Raw genomic sequence first — 17358 nt, forward strand, 5'->3', positions numbered from 1 at the left:
GTTTTGGTAATGTGGCGACCAAAAATTGCACACAATACCCCAAATGCAGCCTAACAAGGGTTTTATGTAGCTGCAACATATTTTGCCAACTCTTGCATCCTATTCCCCGGCTGATGAAGGCAAGCATGCCATATGCCTTCTTAATCACTTTGGCCACTTGTGTTGCCACTTTTGGGAAACTGTGGACCTGCACACCCAGATCCGTCAGTATGTTAATGTTCCTAAGGGTTCTGCCATAAACTGTATCATTCACACCTAAATTTGATCCTCCAAAATGCATCACCTCGTATTTGTCTGGATTAAACGTCATCTGCCATTTCTGTGCCCAAGTTGCCAATTTATCTATATCCTGTTGTATTCTTTTGCAGTCATCAGCAACTCCACCAATCTTCATGTCATCTGCAAATTTACTAATCAGACCACCCACATTTTCCTCCAGATCATTTATATATACTACAAACAACAGAGGACCTAAGACTGATCCCTGTGGAACACCAATAGTTACCAGTCTCTGTTCTGAAAAACACCCTTCCACCGCTAACCCCCGTCTTCTATGACCAAGCCAGTTTTGTATCCATTTAGCCAGCCCACCCCAAATCCTATGTGATTTTAGTTTCTGTATCAATCTGCCATGTGGGACTTTATCAAATGCTTTACTAAAGTCAATATAAACTACATCGACAGCTCTTCCCTCATCAATTATCTTTGTCACCTCTTCAAAAAATTTGATCAGGTTGGTGAGACATGACCTTCCCTGCACGAAACCATGCTGCCTGTCACTAACTAGTCCATTTTCTTCCAAATGTGCATATATCCCGTCCCTCAGTATCTTCTCCAAGACCTTCCCCACCACAGATGTCAGACTCACTGGCCTATAATTTCCTGGATTAACCCTGCTTCCTTTCTTAAACAAGGGAACAACATTGGATAATCTCCAGTCCTCTGGAACCTCATCTGTGGTTGAAGAGGATATGAAGATATCTGCTAATGCCCTAGCTATTTCTTCCCTTGCCTCTTGCAGTAACCTGGGATAGATACCATCTGGGCCTGGAGACTTGTCTACCCTAATGCAAATTAGGATACCCAAAACTTCCTCCTATAATATATTGACATTCTCCAGAGTATTCACATACTCATCCCTGACCTCAACACCAGTCATGTCCTTCTCCTCGGTTAATACCGATACAAAGTATTTATTAAGGATCTCTCCCACTTCCTGTGGTTCTATGCATAATTTTCTTCCTTTGTACTTGAGGGGGCTTACTCTTTCCCTTGCTACTCTCTTTCTCCTAATATATGCATAAAAAGCCTTGGGATTCTCCTTGACCCTATTTACTAAAGACATTTCATGGCTCCTTTTAGCCTTCCTAATTCTGCGTTTAAGTTCCTTCCTAATTTCTCTATATTCCTCAAGAGCTCTATCAGATTGTAGCTGCCTAGACCTATTGTATGCTTTCTTTTTCCTTTTGACTAAATTTACAATTTCCCTTGTCATCCATGGTTCCTGGATATTGCTACTCTTATCCCTCAGTTTTGCAGGGACATGCATGTCCTGCACTTTAATCAACTGGTCTTTAAAAGCCCTCCACAATGCCAGACATAGATTTGTCCTCAAATAACTGTTCCCAATCCATATCCCCCAGTTCTTGTCTAATTTGGATGTAATTGGCCCTTGCCCAATTAAACACCCTCAGCTGAGGGCCACATTTGTCCTCGTCTGTGGCTACTTGAAATCTTATGGAGTTATGGTCACTCAGCCCAAAATGCTCTCCTGCTGAAATAGCAATCACCTGCCCTGGCTCATTCCATAATACCAAGTCTAGTATGGCCTCCGCTCTGGTTGGATTGTCAACATACTGTCTCAAAAAGCCCTCCTGGATACATCTAACAAATTGCTCTCTATCCAAGCTCCAGGCCCTAAGGGAGTCCCAGTCAATGAGAGGAAAGTTGAAGTCACCCATCACAACTACCTGCTTTTTTCACACCTTTCTAGTATCTGACTACATATCTGCTCCTGGGGATTTATCCACCTTTATGTGTTTTAAGACATCCAGCACCTCCGTCTCTATAATATGGACATTTTTCAAGATGTCGTTATTTATTTCTTCATGTTCTCCATCTTCCATATCCCCCTGCACAGTAAACACTGATGCAAAACATTCATTTAGTATCTCCCCCATCTCCTGTGTTTCCATACATAAGTGGTCTTGCTGATCTTTAAGGGACCCTATTCTCTCCTTAGTTACCCTTTTGTCCTTAATGTTTTTGTAGAATCCCTTTGGATTCTCCTTAACACAATTTGCCTAAGTTATCTCTTGTCCTCTTTTTGCCCTCCTGATTTCTTGGAATTCACTCGATCTCTGCTGTCTATACCTGACATATGCTTCCTTCTAATTCTTGACTGAAACCTCAATTTCTCTAGTCATCCAGCATACCCCACCAGCCTTGCCCTTCACCCTAACAGGAACATACTCTCTCTGGGCTCTCATTATCTCATTTTTGAAGGCTTCCTATTTTCCAGCCGTCCCTTTACCTGAGAATTCCACCCGCGCCCCCCCAAACCCCACCCAATCAACCTTTGAACGTTCTTGCCTAATACTGTTAAAATTAGCCTTCCTCCAATTTAGAACTTTAACTGGCCCCAAAGTGCTCCACCACTGACACCTCAGTCACCTACCCTGCCTTATTTCCCAATAGTAGGTCAAGTTTTGCACCTTCTTTAGTAGGTACATCCACATACTGAATCAGAAACTTTTCTTGTACACACTTAACAAATTCCTCTCCATCCAAGCCCTTAACACTGTGGCAGTCCCAGTCTATGTTTGCAAATTTAAACTCCCTTACCATAACCACTCTATTATTCTTACAGATAACTGAAATCTCCTTACAAATTTGTTTCTCAATTTCCCACTGACAACTGGGGGGGTCTATAGTATAATCCCAAAAAGGTGGTCATCCCTTTCTTATTTCTCAGTTCCACCCAAATAACATATTCCCAGGTATATCCTCCCTAAGTACAGCCGTAATGTTATCCCCAATCAAAAACACCACACCCCCTTCTCTCTTGGCCCCCCTTTCTATCCTTCCAACATTAACCATCACAGAGACTCAAATCTAGAGAAATTACACTGCTATATCAAATCTATAATTCAATTTAACTAATTCTCCTCAGTTTTTTCCTGTGAACAATGAAGTCTTCTTACATGAATATCACAAAACTCAGGCCTCAGTTACTCTCAGTTTCTAATAAAATGCAGATTTCTAACCAAACATTGCTGGCTGGAAGTTTCACAAACTAAATTTTCCTACTGAGTTAATTATGTATTTTCTGAACTGTCCTAAATGCTTTTCTAGAATAATAGCTCTGGTCCCAGTCACGTCTCCTCCAAACTCCTCTCAAAACTTTCAATCTTTGGGTTTTTAAGCTAAAATCAATCCATATTATCCTGAACCATAAACAAGCTAATGGCCGTCAATGTTTATCCCGCTTCACAAATGTAAGCAACCCCATATACCATTATTTTAAAATTCAAATTCTAAAAATTATATATCACACATCTCTCATCACAATAGACTCTTCAGTTCTAACTTACAAACTGTCAGCCACCATGATTTCCATCCATGATTGTGTAATGCCACTCATCTAGCCTCAAGTTGGATTTCATTGAAAGGGCATTGAAATTTTTGCCACAAGCAATCATAGCCACTACATAGTTTGCATCAATTGGCTCTAGGTTGCATTGGATAAACAAAGCTATGCAGCTACAGATTTTAAAAGGGTTTTCCATTTCTGCATTACTTTTCATACCTGATACTGGGATAAAATGCATTGAAGCTGTCATATTGGCACAGTGAATGTAAATATGCAAGGACATAGTTTGTGGTATTCAAGCGTGGCTATTTTTGGAAGAAGGTGCTATTATGGTGGATACGTACCTGAATTTCATTCCCCTAACATATTATCATTAGCTTTTTTGGATCTGCAACATACTTTTGGATAAGGTTACATAGCTCAGAGCTCCATATCAGAACATGACATTGACCTTCTTATGAAGTCTCAACAGCACACTGTTTCAGGGCACCATAATATTTCGCTTCATAGTTATTGATGTGAGGGCTCTGGAATACTGTTACTGATATGCTGTTCAATTCCAACATTACACATAAATAATCAGCTCACACTTCTGACATTTGTCATCCGTGAAGGATTCCTTGTGACCTTATTGAGCATATAACAATAGCGTTGAAGATGACAGCAATTATAACCTTGTCACGAAGCCTATAAACTAAATCATTTATTGTCACATGTATTCAATATAAAATACAGTGAAAAGTGTGTACCATCACTGTACATAGGTGCCTTTCACATTAAGTCAGAATAAAATAATGATAAAGATAACTTAAAGGGAGTCCAACTTTTCCTTCGCTGGTACAGTTCTGCTCTGGGCTTCCCAGCTCACGCAATGCCGCCGCCAGAGCCCGCTCTGGGCTTCCCAGCCGACACCAAGCAGAAGCAAGAGTCCGGCTCTGGGCTTCCCAGCTCATGCCATGTCACTGCCAGAGTCCCACTCTCGGCTTCCCAGCCCATGCCATGCCCTTGCTAGGAACACACTCCACACAGAAACAAGACTCACACTCCAAGCTTCATAGACTGACAGACCAACTCTGTAGCCACGCTGCCTCTGAAGATGCTGCCACCGCTCCGAGCCCATCAAAGCTGCATTCCCACCAAACAGCTCTCTTTATCAGCAAGTTTCAACCTCTCCCAAAGTACATGGGCAATCCCAATGCTGTATGGATTTGACATGGCTGATGTGACCACCTGATGTACAAGTTGCACTTCAAAATCTCAACTGTTTGTGACTGTGGAAACCCTGGTCAAATCAAGGAGCATATAATAACATCTTGGCCCTACCTCAAGTTTGAGGATGACATTTTGGAATTACACTTGCTCTCCAGCAAAGCACTGTACTGGTTAAGGAACATAACATTAAACTATGTCATGAATTAATTGGGAAAAGTATGCCGACAATCATGATCCATTGTTTCACAAACCATCAAAAAATGTATAACAATAAAAACTCCCACTGAATCACTGAAATGGCCAATGTGCCTGACTGCTACGCAGAACATAAGCAAATGACACCAGGTTGCTTCAGTAACAGAAAATAACCATTTATTGAAATACACTTAAGTTTAACAAGGATGTGAAAAGAAAGAATTTCTACTTGAACTCTACCCCTTCAAAATGCCAAATATACATAAAATCACAATGAAAACAGCATATATGTTAAAACATTTGCCTTTTGGCTATGTAAAAATAACACAGACAGTATATAAAAGTCCAAAGATTGAAAGTCCAGGCCACAGGTTGTCACATCTTGCTGGAGAAGTGCACTGGAAATGAAGCCCTTCTATTCCTGGAGTTGTCACAGAAGTCAAAAATGTTTAAAACTACACAAAGTTTTCTCAATTTAAATGACTATTAGATCAAGGTTTATAGAAAGCATGGATTAGGTTTCTATCCTTAAAAATTACCATTCATTACAAATAATTCAATTCTAGCAACAGATAAACAATTAAGAACCATTGGCAAATAACTACTAATTACAACTCTAATCCCCATATAAACTCCCCCTCTTGTACACACACAGAGGCAGAGAAGCAAAAACATGGGTTGGTTATAGACAGATGGAAAAGCTAGCAAGGCGGTTCAATGATTCCCGGTCACAAGGTTCATGTGATTCTTGAGCTGATCAGAATGTTGCTTCTTGGTCGTTCTTCTCTGAGAAGCTTACACTAGTTTACAAAAGGCACAAGGTGGATGATTAATTTATAAATGGTCTCTGACTTACAGATTATAAATCACAGCTCATAGGAACTGCTGAAATAAAGATAAACTGGTTTTCTTCAGGCTTAAAGTGGTTTTTACTGCAGAGAACGGAATGAACTCCTGAGCTGGTGGAGGTCTAATATCATCTCTAATTCTTGTTCACAGCCCCAAGCTGTTCAGCTAATTGAAAGCCAATCACAATCTTTCTGTCTTTCCCCACATGGAGAAAGAGATATGAATTCTTTCTGTTTGCAGGTTCTGAATGTTCTTCTCCTTTTAATTCTCTGCAGCTCAATCAATTAGAGGGCTATTGTCAGACAGAACTTGAAAGATTCTTGGTGTTGTTTCATCTTAAATTCTCCTTCTTATTGCTTCCAAACAGCAACATTGTATTGCACGGATCAACAATATATGATGCACTTCATTTTCAAGTTGCAAAACTCTCCTGGCATTTCAGTTATAGCAGTCCAACTTCCATTTCAGTTTATAGTTCCAACAAAGAAAATATGTGGTCTTGTAATAACTGTGACAACTGCTAGTCCTCAAAACTACACAAAATAGGTATAAATTAGTCTTAGACTAACCTGGTACATTGCTTCATCACAAGAACTTTCTATACCCAGATTAATCATCGTATTTTGCAGGGTGCGGCCTATGTAGAACTCCAGAGATAGATAATAAATCCGCTAAGGAAAATAAATGAGCATCAGTTATTCTGCATAGGTAAATGCAAATTGTACAAAACACTAAGTAACAACTGAACATATTATAAACTTTACATAAGTGATACATTTCATAGAATCATACAGTACTGAAGATCATTTATCCTATTGTGCTGTACTGACTCTTTGAAAGGGCTACCCAATTAGTCAGACAATCCTGCTCTTACCCTTGAGCCCTGTCATTCTTTTTCATTCCAAGTATATATCCAGTGATTTTTATTTTGGATGCTGCTACTGAATCTGCTTCTACCACCCTTTTAGTGGTGCATTCTATTGCTGAAAAAAAAGTCTCCCCTCACCACCTCCCACTCGTTATAGTTATGTTCTCTGGTTACAAACTCTTCCACCTAGCTTTGAACATTTCCATTAGACCATACTATAAAAATTCAGGCCAGGCCATTCAGCAGAGATGTCAGGAAGCACTTCTACACATAAAGGGTGGTAGAGGTTTCAAACTCTCCTTTCACAAATGGCAGTTGACGTTAGATCATTTGTTAATTTTAAGTCTGAGATAAATAAATTTTTGTTCAGCAAAGGTATCAAGGGATTTGGGCCAAAGTCAGGTATATGGAGTTAGGCTACAAATCAGCCATGATCTACTGAAGACGGAACAGGCCCAAGAGGATGAATGGCCTACTCCTATATATCTACGTTTCCTCCATAAAGTTCTCTGCTGTAAGAAGAACAATTGCAATTTTCTTGACATACTGAAGCCAACCATCCCGCCAATCTGGTAAATTTCCTCCCAGGCCTTGACATCTTTCCTGAAGCATGGTACTCATAATTGAATACTATACAAAGATTGACCATAGCTTCAGAGACAGCAAGAACTGCAGATACTGGAGTAAAAGACAACACAGTGTGGAGCTGGAGGAATACAGCAGGCCAGGCAGCATCAGAGCAGCAAGAAAGTTGACGTTTCGGGTTGCAACCTCCTGTACTCTTTATAAAACCCAGGATTCTATAAACACTTTTAACAGCCTTGTCACTTCGTTTGATCATCTTCAAAGATGTGCACATGTGAAACCCCATTTATTTCATATTGGCTGTCCTCACTTTATCTTCCATAAAGCACTGTTTTACACATTCTCTGTAGCATATTTAATCTTTCATGTGCCTTCACCAATCTATGACACCTAGTTGGCTTCTATTTTCCTCAATATCTATGTTTCCAAGTTTAGTGTCATCTGCATTTAAGAAATTATGCTCTCCATACCCAAGTACAAATGAATAATATATATTAAAGGGTCAGTAGTTCTAATATGGGTAACAATTCCACTAGTGTGAGGTGCAGTTATTCTCGTTTTCTGTCTCATGACCAATTTCATGTACAAAATACCTGTTCAATTCCACAGGCTTCAATTTTGCTAACACATTTCGCACATTTTTTTAATTCACTGAAGACTGTATTGGACTGGCAGAGTTTCTGACAAGTCAGTTCCTTAAAGTCCCACTAATCTGAACTGGGATACCAGAGAAAAACAAATTAAAATGATCAAATCAAAATAAAGAGGACTTAAAAATGGCAGAAAGAGATTGATTCCTTATAGTAATGATGGGGAAAAAATAATTATAATGGTAGAGTCAGTGAAGGTTACTTCTATCACTATAGATGAAAAATGAATCAAAATTGACATGGTAAAGTTGAGAAACAAATATAAAATGGACTTCTTTTACTGGTTGCTTCCAGTGTCCATGGTGACAAAGTATGCAGGAAGTGTGTTCAGTTGCAGCTCCTAATTTAACACATGGAGCTCCTGGTGCTGCAGAGGGACATACTATGGAGCTTGCATGAGGCTGAGAATGTTATGGATAGCACATTTAGCAAGCTGGTTACACCACCAGTAAGGACTATACAGAAAATGAATAGTGGGGTGACCACCAGGAAGACTAGTTAAGCACAGGCAGGCAATGCAGGAGTACCCTATGGCCATTCACCTATCAAAAAGGTATACCATTTTGGATTGGGGGAGGGGTAGGAGTTGGCCTCTCAAGGGAAAGTAGCAGCAGCAGCCAGGTCACTGGCACCACGACTGGCACTGATGTGCAGCAGGGAGGGCTGGTGTAGGCAAACAGTAGTCACAGGGGACTCTGTAGTCAAGGGCATGGATAGGCACTTCAATGGCCGCAAGCAAGTCTCTAGGATGGCGTGTTGCCTCCCTGGTTCCAAGGTTAAGGATGTCTCTAAGCGTGCACAAAATATGCTGAAAAGGAAAGGTGGGCAGACAGAGGTAGTGATCCATATTGATACTAACACCACAGGCAGGAAGATAAATGAGGTCCTGCAAAGAGACAAAAACAGAAATTGCTGGAAAAGCTCAGCAGGTCTGGCACCATCTGTAGAGAGAAATCTGAGTTAAGGTTTTGGGTCCAGTAAATCTTCCTCAGAACTGCAAAGGGAGTTCAGGGAGTTAGGTAGGAAGTTGAAATCTTAAAATTACTTCCTGTGCCATGTGCCAGTGAGGCTAGGAACAGGAAGATAATACAGTTAAATAAGTGGCTAAACAGCTGGTATAACAGGGAGGGCTTCAGATATGTGGATCATTAGAATGTCTTCCAGGGCAGGTGGAACCTGTACAAGAAAGACAGATTGCACCTAAACTGGAGGGGCACTAATATCCTGGCAGGTAGGTTTACCAGTGCCATTCAAGAAGGTTTAAACTAGTGTGGCAGGCAGGCGGGAACCAGAACAGTAGGTCAGCAGGTAACATGACTGAGTAGGAGTCAGAGACTAAGGCCACTAATGTTAAGAGACAAGTCCAGACAGGGAGAGATTATTGAACACCACAGGACTGGTGGTTTTAGGTGTATTTGTTTTAATGCAAGGAGTATGACAGGTAAGACAGAGGAACTTAGAGCTTGGATTAATACATATGACTATGATGTTATAGCGATTACAGAGACCTGGTCAAGAGAGGGCCAAGACTGGCAGCTTAACATTCCAGGATTTAGATGTTTCAGGTTTGAAAGAGAGGGATGCAAAGGAGGTGGGGAAGATGTGTTACTGATAAGGGAGAATATCACAGCTGTACTGAGGGAGGACACCTTAGAGGGCCCACCCAGGGAGGCCATTTGAGTAGAGTTCAGGAATAGGGAGGGTGCAAAAACTTTGATGGGATTGTACTACAGGACTCCCAATAGCCAGCAGATGATAAAGGAACAGATATATGGTCAGATTATGGAAAAATGGGCTTGGATGGGGGAAGAATTCATTTGGTGTGTCCCGGATGGATTTTTGAAATAACATGTAAATAATCCAACAAGGGATGGGGTCATACTAGACCTGGTATTGGGAAATGAGCCCTGCCAACTGGTCAATGTTTCAGTGGGAGGGCATTTGGGAACAGTGTCCTTAATTCTGCAAGGTTTAAGTTATTTATGGATAAGATTAGTCTTCAGGTGAAAGTACTAAACTGGGGGAAGGCCAACTACCACAATATTAGGCAGGAACTGGGGAACATAAATTGGGGACAGCTGTTTGAGGGTGAAACCACATCTGGTATATGTGGAATATTTTAAAGGTCAGTTTATTAGAGCTCTGGACCAGCATGCTCCTGTGAAAATGAAGGATAAAGATGGCAAGATTCAGGAACCTTGGAGGACAAGAGAAATTGAGAGCTTAGTCAAAAAGAAAAATGAGGCATGTGTAAGGTTTAGTAAACTAAAGACAGACAGAACCCTCAAAGAATACAATGATAGCAGGAAAGACCTCAAACATGGACTCAGGAGGGCTAAAAGGAGACAGAAATTGTTTTTGGCGAACAGGATTAAGGAAAGTTCCAAGGTGATTTATACATATAAAGGAGCAAGAAGGTAGTTAGGAAAAGGATAGATCCACTCAATGACAAAGGAAGGAATTTATGCATGGAGTGGAGGACATGGGTAAGGTCCTTAGCAAATACTTTGCATCAGTATTCACAAAGAAGGCGGTCATGATGAATGGTGACTCTTGGGTGGGGTGTGTTGGTATTCTAGGGCATGTCAACATTAAAAAATGTTGTTGGATGTTTTAAAAAAGCATTAAGGTAGACAAGTTCCCAGGACCTGATGGGATCTATCCCAGAATGCTGAGGGAGGCAGGTGAGGAAATTGCTGTGGCTTTGTATGAAATCTTTGTATCCTCTTTGGTCACAGGAGAGGTCCCAGAGGACTGGAGAATAGCCAGTGTTGTTCCACTATTTGAGAAGGGCAACAGGGATAATCCGGGAAATTACAGGCTGTTGAGCCTTATGTCAGTAGAAGGGAAATTACTGGAGAAGATTCTTAAGGATAGGATTTACTCACATTTGGAAAAACATGGACTTATTAGCAATAGGTAGCATGGCTTTGTGTAAGGCAGATCGTGTCTCACAAACTTGACTGAGTTTTTTGAAGAAGTTACAGGTAGTATTGAGGAGGTGGGGAGGCTGCAGAAGGATTTGGACAGGTTAGGAGAGTGGGCAAAGAAGTGGCAGATGGAGTACAACATGAGAAAGTGTGAGGTCATGCACTTTGGTAAGGAGAATAAAAACATGGACTATTTTCTAAATGGGGAGAAAATTCAGAAGTCTAAAGTGCAAACAGACTTGGGAGTTCTAGTCCAGGGTTCTTACAAGGTAAACTTGTAGGTCGAGTCATTAGTCAGGAAGGCAAATGCAATGTTGGCATTTATTTTGACGGGACTTGAATATAAAAGCAAGGATGTACTACTGAGGCTTTATAAGGCTCTGGTCAGGCCACATTTGGAGTATTGTGTGCAGTTTTGGGCCCCATATCTCAGGAAGGATATACTGGCCCTGGAGCGGGTTCAGAGGAGGTTCACGAGAATTGTCCCAGGAATGAAAAGCTTAAAATATGAGGAACGTTTGAGGACTCTGGGATTATACTCATTGGAGTTTAGAAGGATGAGGGGGGATCTAATTGAAACTTACAGAATATTGAATGGCCTGGACAAAGTGGATGTTGGGAAGATGCTTCCATTGGTAGAAGAGACTAGGACCTGAGGGCACAGCCTTAAAGTAAAGGGAAGACCTTTCAGAACAGAGATAAGGAGAAACTTCTTCAGCCAGAGAGTGGTGAATCTATGGAATTCACTGCCATAGAAGGCTGTGGAGGCCATGTCATTGAGTCCATTTAAGACTGAGGTAGATAGGTTCTTGATTATCAAGGGGATCAGGGTTACGGGGAGAAAGCGGGAGAATGGGGCTGAGGAACTTATCAGCCATGATTGAACGGCGGAGCAGACTCGATGGGCCGAAACACCTAATTTCTGGTCCTATGTCTTTTGGTCTTATGACAAAGATGATTGATGACAGCAGGGTAGTGTATGTTGTTTCTACAAACTTTAGCAAAGCCTTTGACAAGGACCCTCATGGCACCACGATACAAAAGGTGAAATCACATGGTATGCACAGTGAGCTGGTAAGATGGATACAGAACTGGCTTGGTCATAGGAAACAGAGAATAGCTGTGGGTGTTTTGCTGACTGCAGATCTGGGTCAGTGCTGGGACCCCTGTTGTTTTAAGGAGAATGTAGGTGATTTGATTATAAAGTTTGCAAAAGACTCAAAAATTGGGGGAGCTGCAGTTGATGAGGATTATTGCCAGAGGATACAGTAGAATATAAACAGGCTGGAGACTTGGGCAAAGAAACTGCAGATGGAGTTTAATCCAGATAAATGCAAGGTGATGCATTTTGGAAGATCTAATGCAGGAGAGAAGTATACAGCAAATGGCAGAACCCTTAGTAGCATCAACGTACAGAAGGATCTAGACATACAGGTCAACGGTTTCCTCAAAATGCAACACAAGTGGATAAGATGGTCCAGAAAGCATGTGGCATACTTGCCTTCATCAGTCAGCGCACAGAATATAAAAACTGATAAGTCATGTTGCAGCTGTATAGAATTTTGGTTAGGGTAGGCCATATTTGGAATATTTTCTACAGTTCTGGTCACTACACTATCAGAAGAATGCAGAGGCTTTGGAGCTGGTTTGCAGGGTATTAGCTATGAAGAAAGATTGGACAAAGTTGGTATGTTTTCACTTGAATGTCAAAGGTTGGGGAGTGACCTGATAGAAGTTTACAAAATTATGAGAGGCATGGATAGAATGGATAGTTGGAGTCTTTTTCTGAGGGTAGAAATGTCAATTACTAAGAGGCATAGTTTTAAGGTAAGAAGGGTTAAGTTTAAAGGAGATGTGAAAGGCAAATATTTTACAAAAAAGGTGGTAAGTGCCTGAATGCACTGGTAGAGGAGATGGTAGAAGTGGATACAATAGCAATGTTTAAAAGGCATCTTGACAGATATATGAATAGGCAGGGAACAGAGGGGTACGGACCATGTAGGGGCAAAAGGTTTTTAGTTTGGAAAAGTATTATGTGCCAGTGCAGACTTGTTGGACCATACGTCATAAGAAAAGATAATCCCATTTTTAATATAGCCCAGTGACACACTGCGTTACTAAAAAGGCACAACGCATTATCTCAGGTAGACTGAGCAGGAATTCTTTAGCCAATATTATTTAGGAATAAAAGTAAAATCCTGCAGATGCTGGAAAACTGAAACAAACACAAAAATTGCTGGAGAAATTCGGGTCTGGCAACATTTCCACGATTACTGTCAAGCCAGGGGATCAACCTTAATGACAAGTAAAGCTAAGCACTTTCGCAACTGACACATTAGATCAAAGTTCTGCAGTCGTGCCAATCCAGTTGTGAATGGTAGTGAACAATTAAACAACTGGAGGAAGCAGCTCCACAAGAGTCCCCATGCTCAGTGATGGGGTATTGCAGCACATTAGTTGAGACATAGATTAGAGGAGCAGGGAGATTATATTGGAGCGGTACGTAACTTTGGTTAGGGCACAGCTGCAGCACAGTGTCAGTTCTGATCTCTGCACTACAGGAAGGATGTGACTGCATTGGAAGGGGTGCAGAGGACATTCATTAAGATGTTGATTGCCTGGGATGGAACAGTTTAGCCATGAAGGAAGGCTGATAAGGTTGGGTTGTGTTTAGAGAAGATTGAGGGAGGACCTCAATATATAATGTGAATAAAATCACGAGGGACATGGACAGGGGGAATAGAAAGCAGCGTTCCCCTTAGTCGAAGAATCAATAACAAGGGGGGGATAATTTTAAGGTGAAATGCAGGAGGTTTAGAGGGGATTTAAGGAAAAAAAATCTTTCCATCCAGAGGATGTGGGGGATTTAGAATACACAGCCTGGGTTGGGGTAATTAAGGCAGGTAACCTCACAATCTTTGAAAACTATTTGGATGAGCACTTGAAATTTCATAACTATCAAGACTATGGGCCTAGTGCTGAAAAGTGGGACTAGATTTAGCGTAACTTCGGCAGGACTTGATGGGCTGAAAGGCCTTTCTATACTGTATGATTCTATGACTCTAAGATCAGTGCAAAAGATAAGGCTGAAGCATTTGCAACAATGCTAAATCAGAAATGCCAAGTGGACAATCAACTCCAGAAGTCTGCAGCATCTCAGATGCCGGTCTCCAGCCAATGCAATCACTCTACATGAGATTAAGAAATGTTTGGAGGCACTGGATACTGCAAAGATCGGGGGTCTTGACAGCATTCAAGCAATATTACTGAACACATGCCCTCCAGAACCTGCTGCACCCCTTGCCAAGTTGTTCCATTACAGCTACAACACTAGCATCTATCCGACAATGTGGAAAATTGTTCAGGTATGTCCTATACACAAATACCAGGACAAACCCAATCCAGTCAATTACCACCCCACCAGTTTACATATGCTCATCAGTAAAGTGATGGAAGGTATCATTAGCAGTGCTACCTAGCAGCACCTGCTCACTGATGCCCATTTTGGCTCCTCCAAGGCCATCCAGCTTTTTATTTCTGTCTTGGTTGAAATATCAAAAAAGAGACATCAATTCCAAAGCTGAGATGAGAGTGGCTGCCCTTGACATCAAGGTTGCATTGTGTACCATTGAGCAGCCCCAGCAAAAGTTGGTGAAGTTGCCATAGTCCGACCAGACCTTAGGGCTGCTCACTCTTTTGACAGAAATGACTCATGGATGGTGGTTTAACCTGAGGGTCACCATGCCTCAGGTGAGGGGAGAGATTAGTAGAGTCCTTCATGGTAACCTCAGCCAGTGCAAGACTCGAACCCATGTTGTTGGTATCATTCTGCATCATATATCAGCCATCAATGACAAAGCAACCCAACTGATTAGCACCACGTGCACAAACATCCATTCACTTCTGTTCAGTAGCAGCAGTGTGTGTGTACAAGATGTACTGCAGAAATCCACCAAGGTTCCTTAGACAGTACCTTTCAAACCCACAACTACTTTCATCTAGGAAAGGGCAACAAATGCATGGGAATACCACCACCTCCAAGTTCCCCTTCAAGCCACTCATCATGCTGACTTGGAAACATATTGCCAGTCCAGTGTTGCAGGGTCAAAAATCTTGGAACTCCCTTCCTAACAGCATTGTGCGTGTACCCTACACCACATGAACTGCAGCAGTTTTAGAAGACAACTCACCACTACCTTCTTAAGGGCATCTAGGTATGTACGATAAATGGTGGCCCAGCCAGTGACACTCAAATCCCATTAAATATTTTTTTAAAAAGCTAACATTAAATCTGCACCTCCTTTTAATTTGCAGCTGTTCACATCATTATTGTCAGATGTACAAGCTCCCATCCTCATTTTTCTTGGATTGCCATTGTAGTAATTCTGCCAGGTGGAATCCTACTCTGATGTGAAGGTGCCGGTGTTGGACTGGGGTGGACAAAGTCAGAAGTCACACGACACTAGTATATAGTCCAACAGGTTTATTTGAAATCACAAGCTTTCCTTTGTCAGGTGAAGTCACTTGTATGCATAGAAACATACATGATACAGAAGTGACATTTGCCAGCGCTTGGTCCAAATCCCTTGAAACCTTTCCTATTCATGTACCTGTCCAAATGTCATTTAAAGCTGTAACAGTATCTGCATCTACCATTTCCTCTGGCAGTTCATTTCATACAAGAACCATGGCTTAATGACTACTCTGCAAGCAGAAATATGTTTCTTTCTATCCACTCTATTCAGGTTCCTCACAATGTACTCACCTCAATTAAACCTTTTCCCAGCCTTTGCTATTTCAAAGGAAATCCTGCCTATCTAATCTTTCCTCATGACGAAAATTCTTAATTTTAGGCAAACCTTCATAAGTCTGTTAAGTATCACATCCTGCCTATATTGCACAAACCACGACATGCAATACTCCAGCTATAGTCCACCAACATATTATACAGTTCTAATGTAACTTTCCTGTTCTTTAAGCTAGATCATTCTGATAGTAACTTCAAAACCAGATTCCCACCACCCTCAACAACTTCTCAACCCCATGCTTTACGGGAATCTATCATCCTCTGCCTTAAAAATATTCAAGGATGGCATCCACCAGTTTTTCACAGACAGTTCCAAAGACTCATGGCCCCCAAATTTTGCCTAATCTCTGTTTTAAATGAGATTTCTAAATAGACCCAGAGTTCCAGATTCTCGCTGAAGTAGAAATATCCTCTCTACATTTACCATTTCAAGATAATTCAGGATTTTATGTGTTTTCATTAAGGCACCTCTTAACTCTTCTAAACCCCATCAAATACAAGCCTGTCCATCCTTTTCTTATAAAACATGCCCCCTTTCCAGATATTAGTCTGCTAAACCTTGTTTGAATTATCTCTAATACAGTTACATCATTCTTCAGTACTGTGCATGGTACTGTAGATGTGGTGGTCTCATGTCTGAATATAGTTCCTAGGGTTAAAGAAATCAAAGATTACGGGGCCAAAGTGGGAACAGAGTACTAAGTTGAAAGATCAATCATGATTATACGAAATGGCGGAACAGGGCCAAAGGACTGAGTAGCGCACTCCTGTCCTTATTTTCTACACCAGTGCCCAGTATAACTGAAGCATAACCTCCCTACCTTTGAATACAATTCATCTCTCAATATATTATAATATTCTATTATTAGTTTTCTTATTTACTTGCCATACACATATACTAATCTTTTGTGATTTATACATGGAAACAGCCAGATCCCTCTGCATCCCTAAATTCTACAATCTCAAACTATGTCGATAATATGGTTCCTTTTTATTGTTTCTACCAAAATGGACAACTTCAAATTTTTCACACATTATACTCCATTTGCCACATCTTTGCCTGTTCACATAACCAATCAATATATTTTTGTAATCTCTTTGTGTCCTTTTCACAACTTACTTTCCTACCTATCTTAGCTTCATCAGCACATTTGGCTTCTATCTCTTCATCCAAGTAATTTACAAAAATAATAAACATTTGAGGCTCCAGCACTAAACCCTGTGGCACACCACTTGTTCCATCTTGTCAGCCTGAAAAAGATTAATTTACACTTACACTGTTTCCTGTTAGCCAACCAATCTTCTATCCATGCTAAATGCTAAGTTCCACACCATAAATATATTTTTCTTTACAAAAACAAATCATGTTGACTCTACCTCATTATCTTGAGCTTATCTAAGTGCCCTGTTATAATTTCTTTAATAATACCCAACATTTTCCTTACCATACTAGCCTAAAATTTATTGCTTTCTGTTCCTAATTCTTTTATCTCCTTCAACTTCCACAGTAGCAGGGAGTTAAATCTGCAGTCATTTTGCCTCAACCAGTAATTAAAATTGCAGTTTTCTTTTAAACCTATTATTTGCTATTTCTTTCAATAGCTGGCACTCTTCTGGGATTCCGAAAGTCTGCACATTTTCAATTAGGCGTTCCTTAATGTCTTTTTCAC

General features: G+C 40.8%; 1 protein-coding gene across 3 annotated transcripts in view; it reads right to left on the reverse strand.

Annotated features, from left to right (window-relative positions):
* The window catches only part of pygl (phosphorylase, glycogen, liver), a 126027-nt gene that overhangs the window by 107622 nt on the left and 1047 nt on the right, over window positions 1-17358 (reverse strand). The window contains exon 2 of one of the 3 annotated variants that reach the window (XM_048600214.1): window positions 6418-6519. The exons of the other annotated variants lie outside the window; for them this stretch is intronic. Within the exon in view, the coding sequence (XP_048456171.1) occupies window positions 6418-6519 (102 nt within the window). The remainder of the gene's footprint in view (window positions 1-6417; window positions 6520-17358) is intronic. 3 annotated transcript variants of the gene reach the window in all.

The sequence above is a fragment of the Rhincodon typus genome, chromosome 8, assembly GCF_021869965.1.
Source record: "Rhincodon typus isolate 14 chromosome 8, sRhiTyp1.1, whole genome shotgun sequence".
In the NCBI taxonomy this organism is placed as follows: Eukaryota; Metazoa; Chordata; class Chondrichthyes; order Orectolobiformes; family Rhincodontidae; genus Rhincodon; species Rhincodon typus.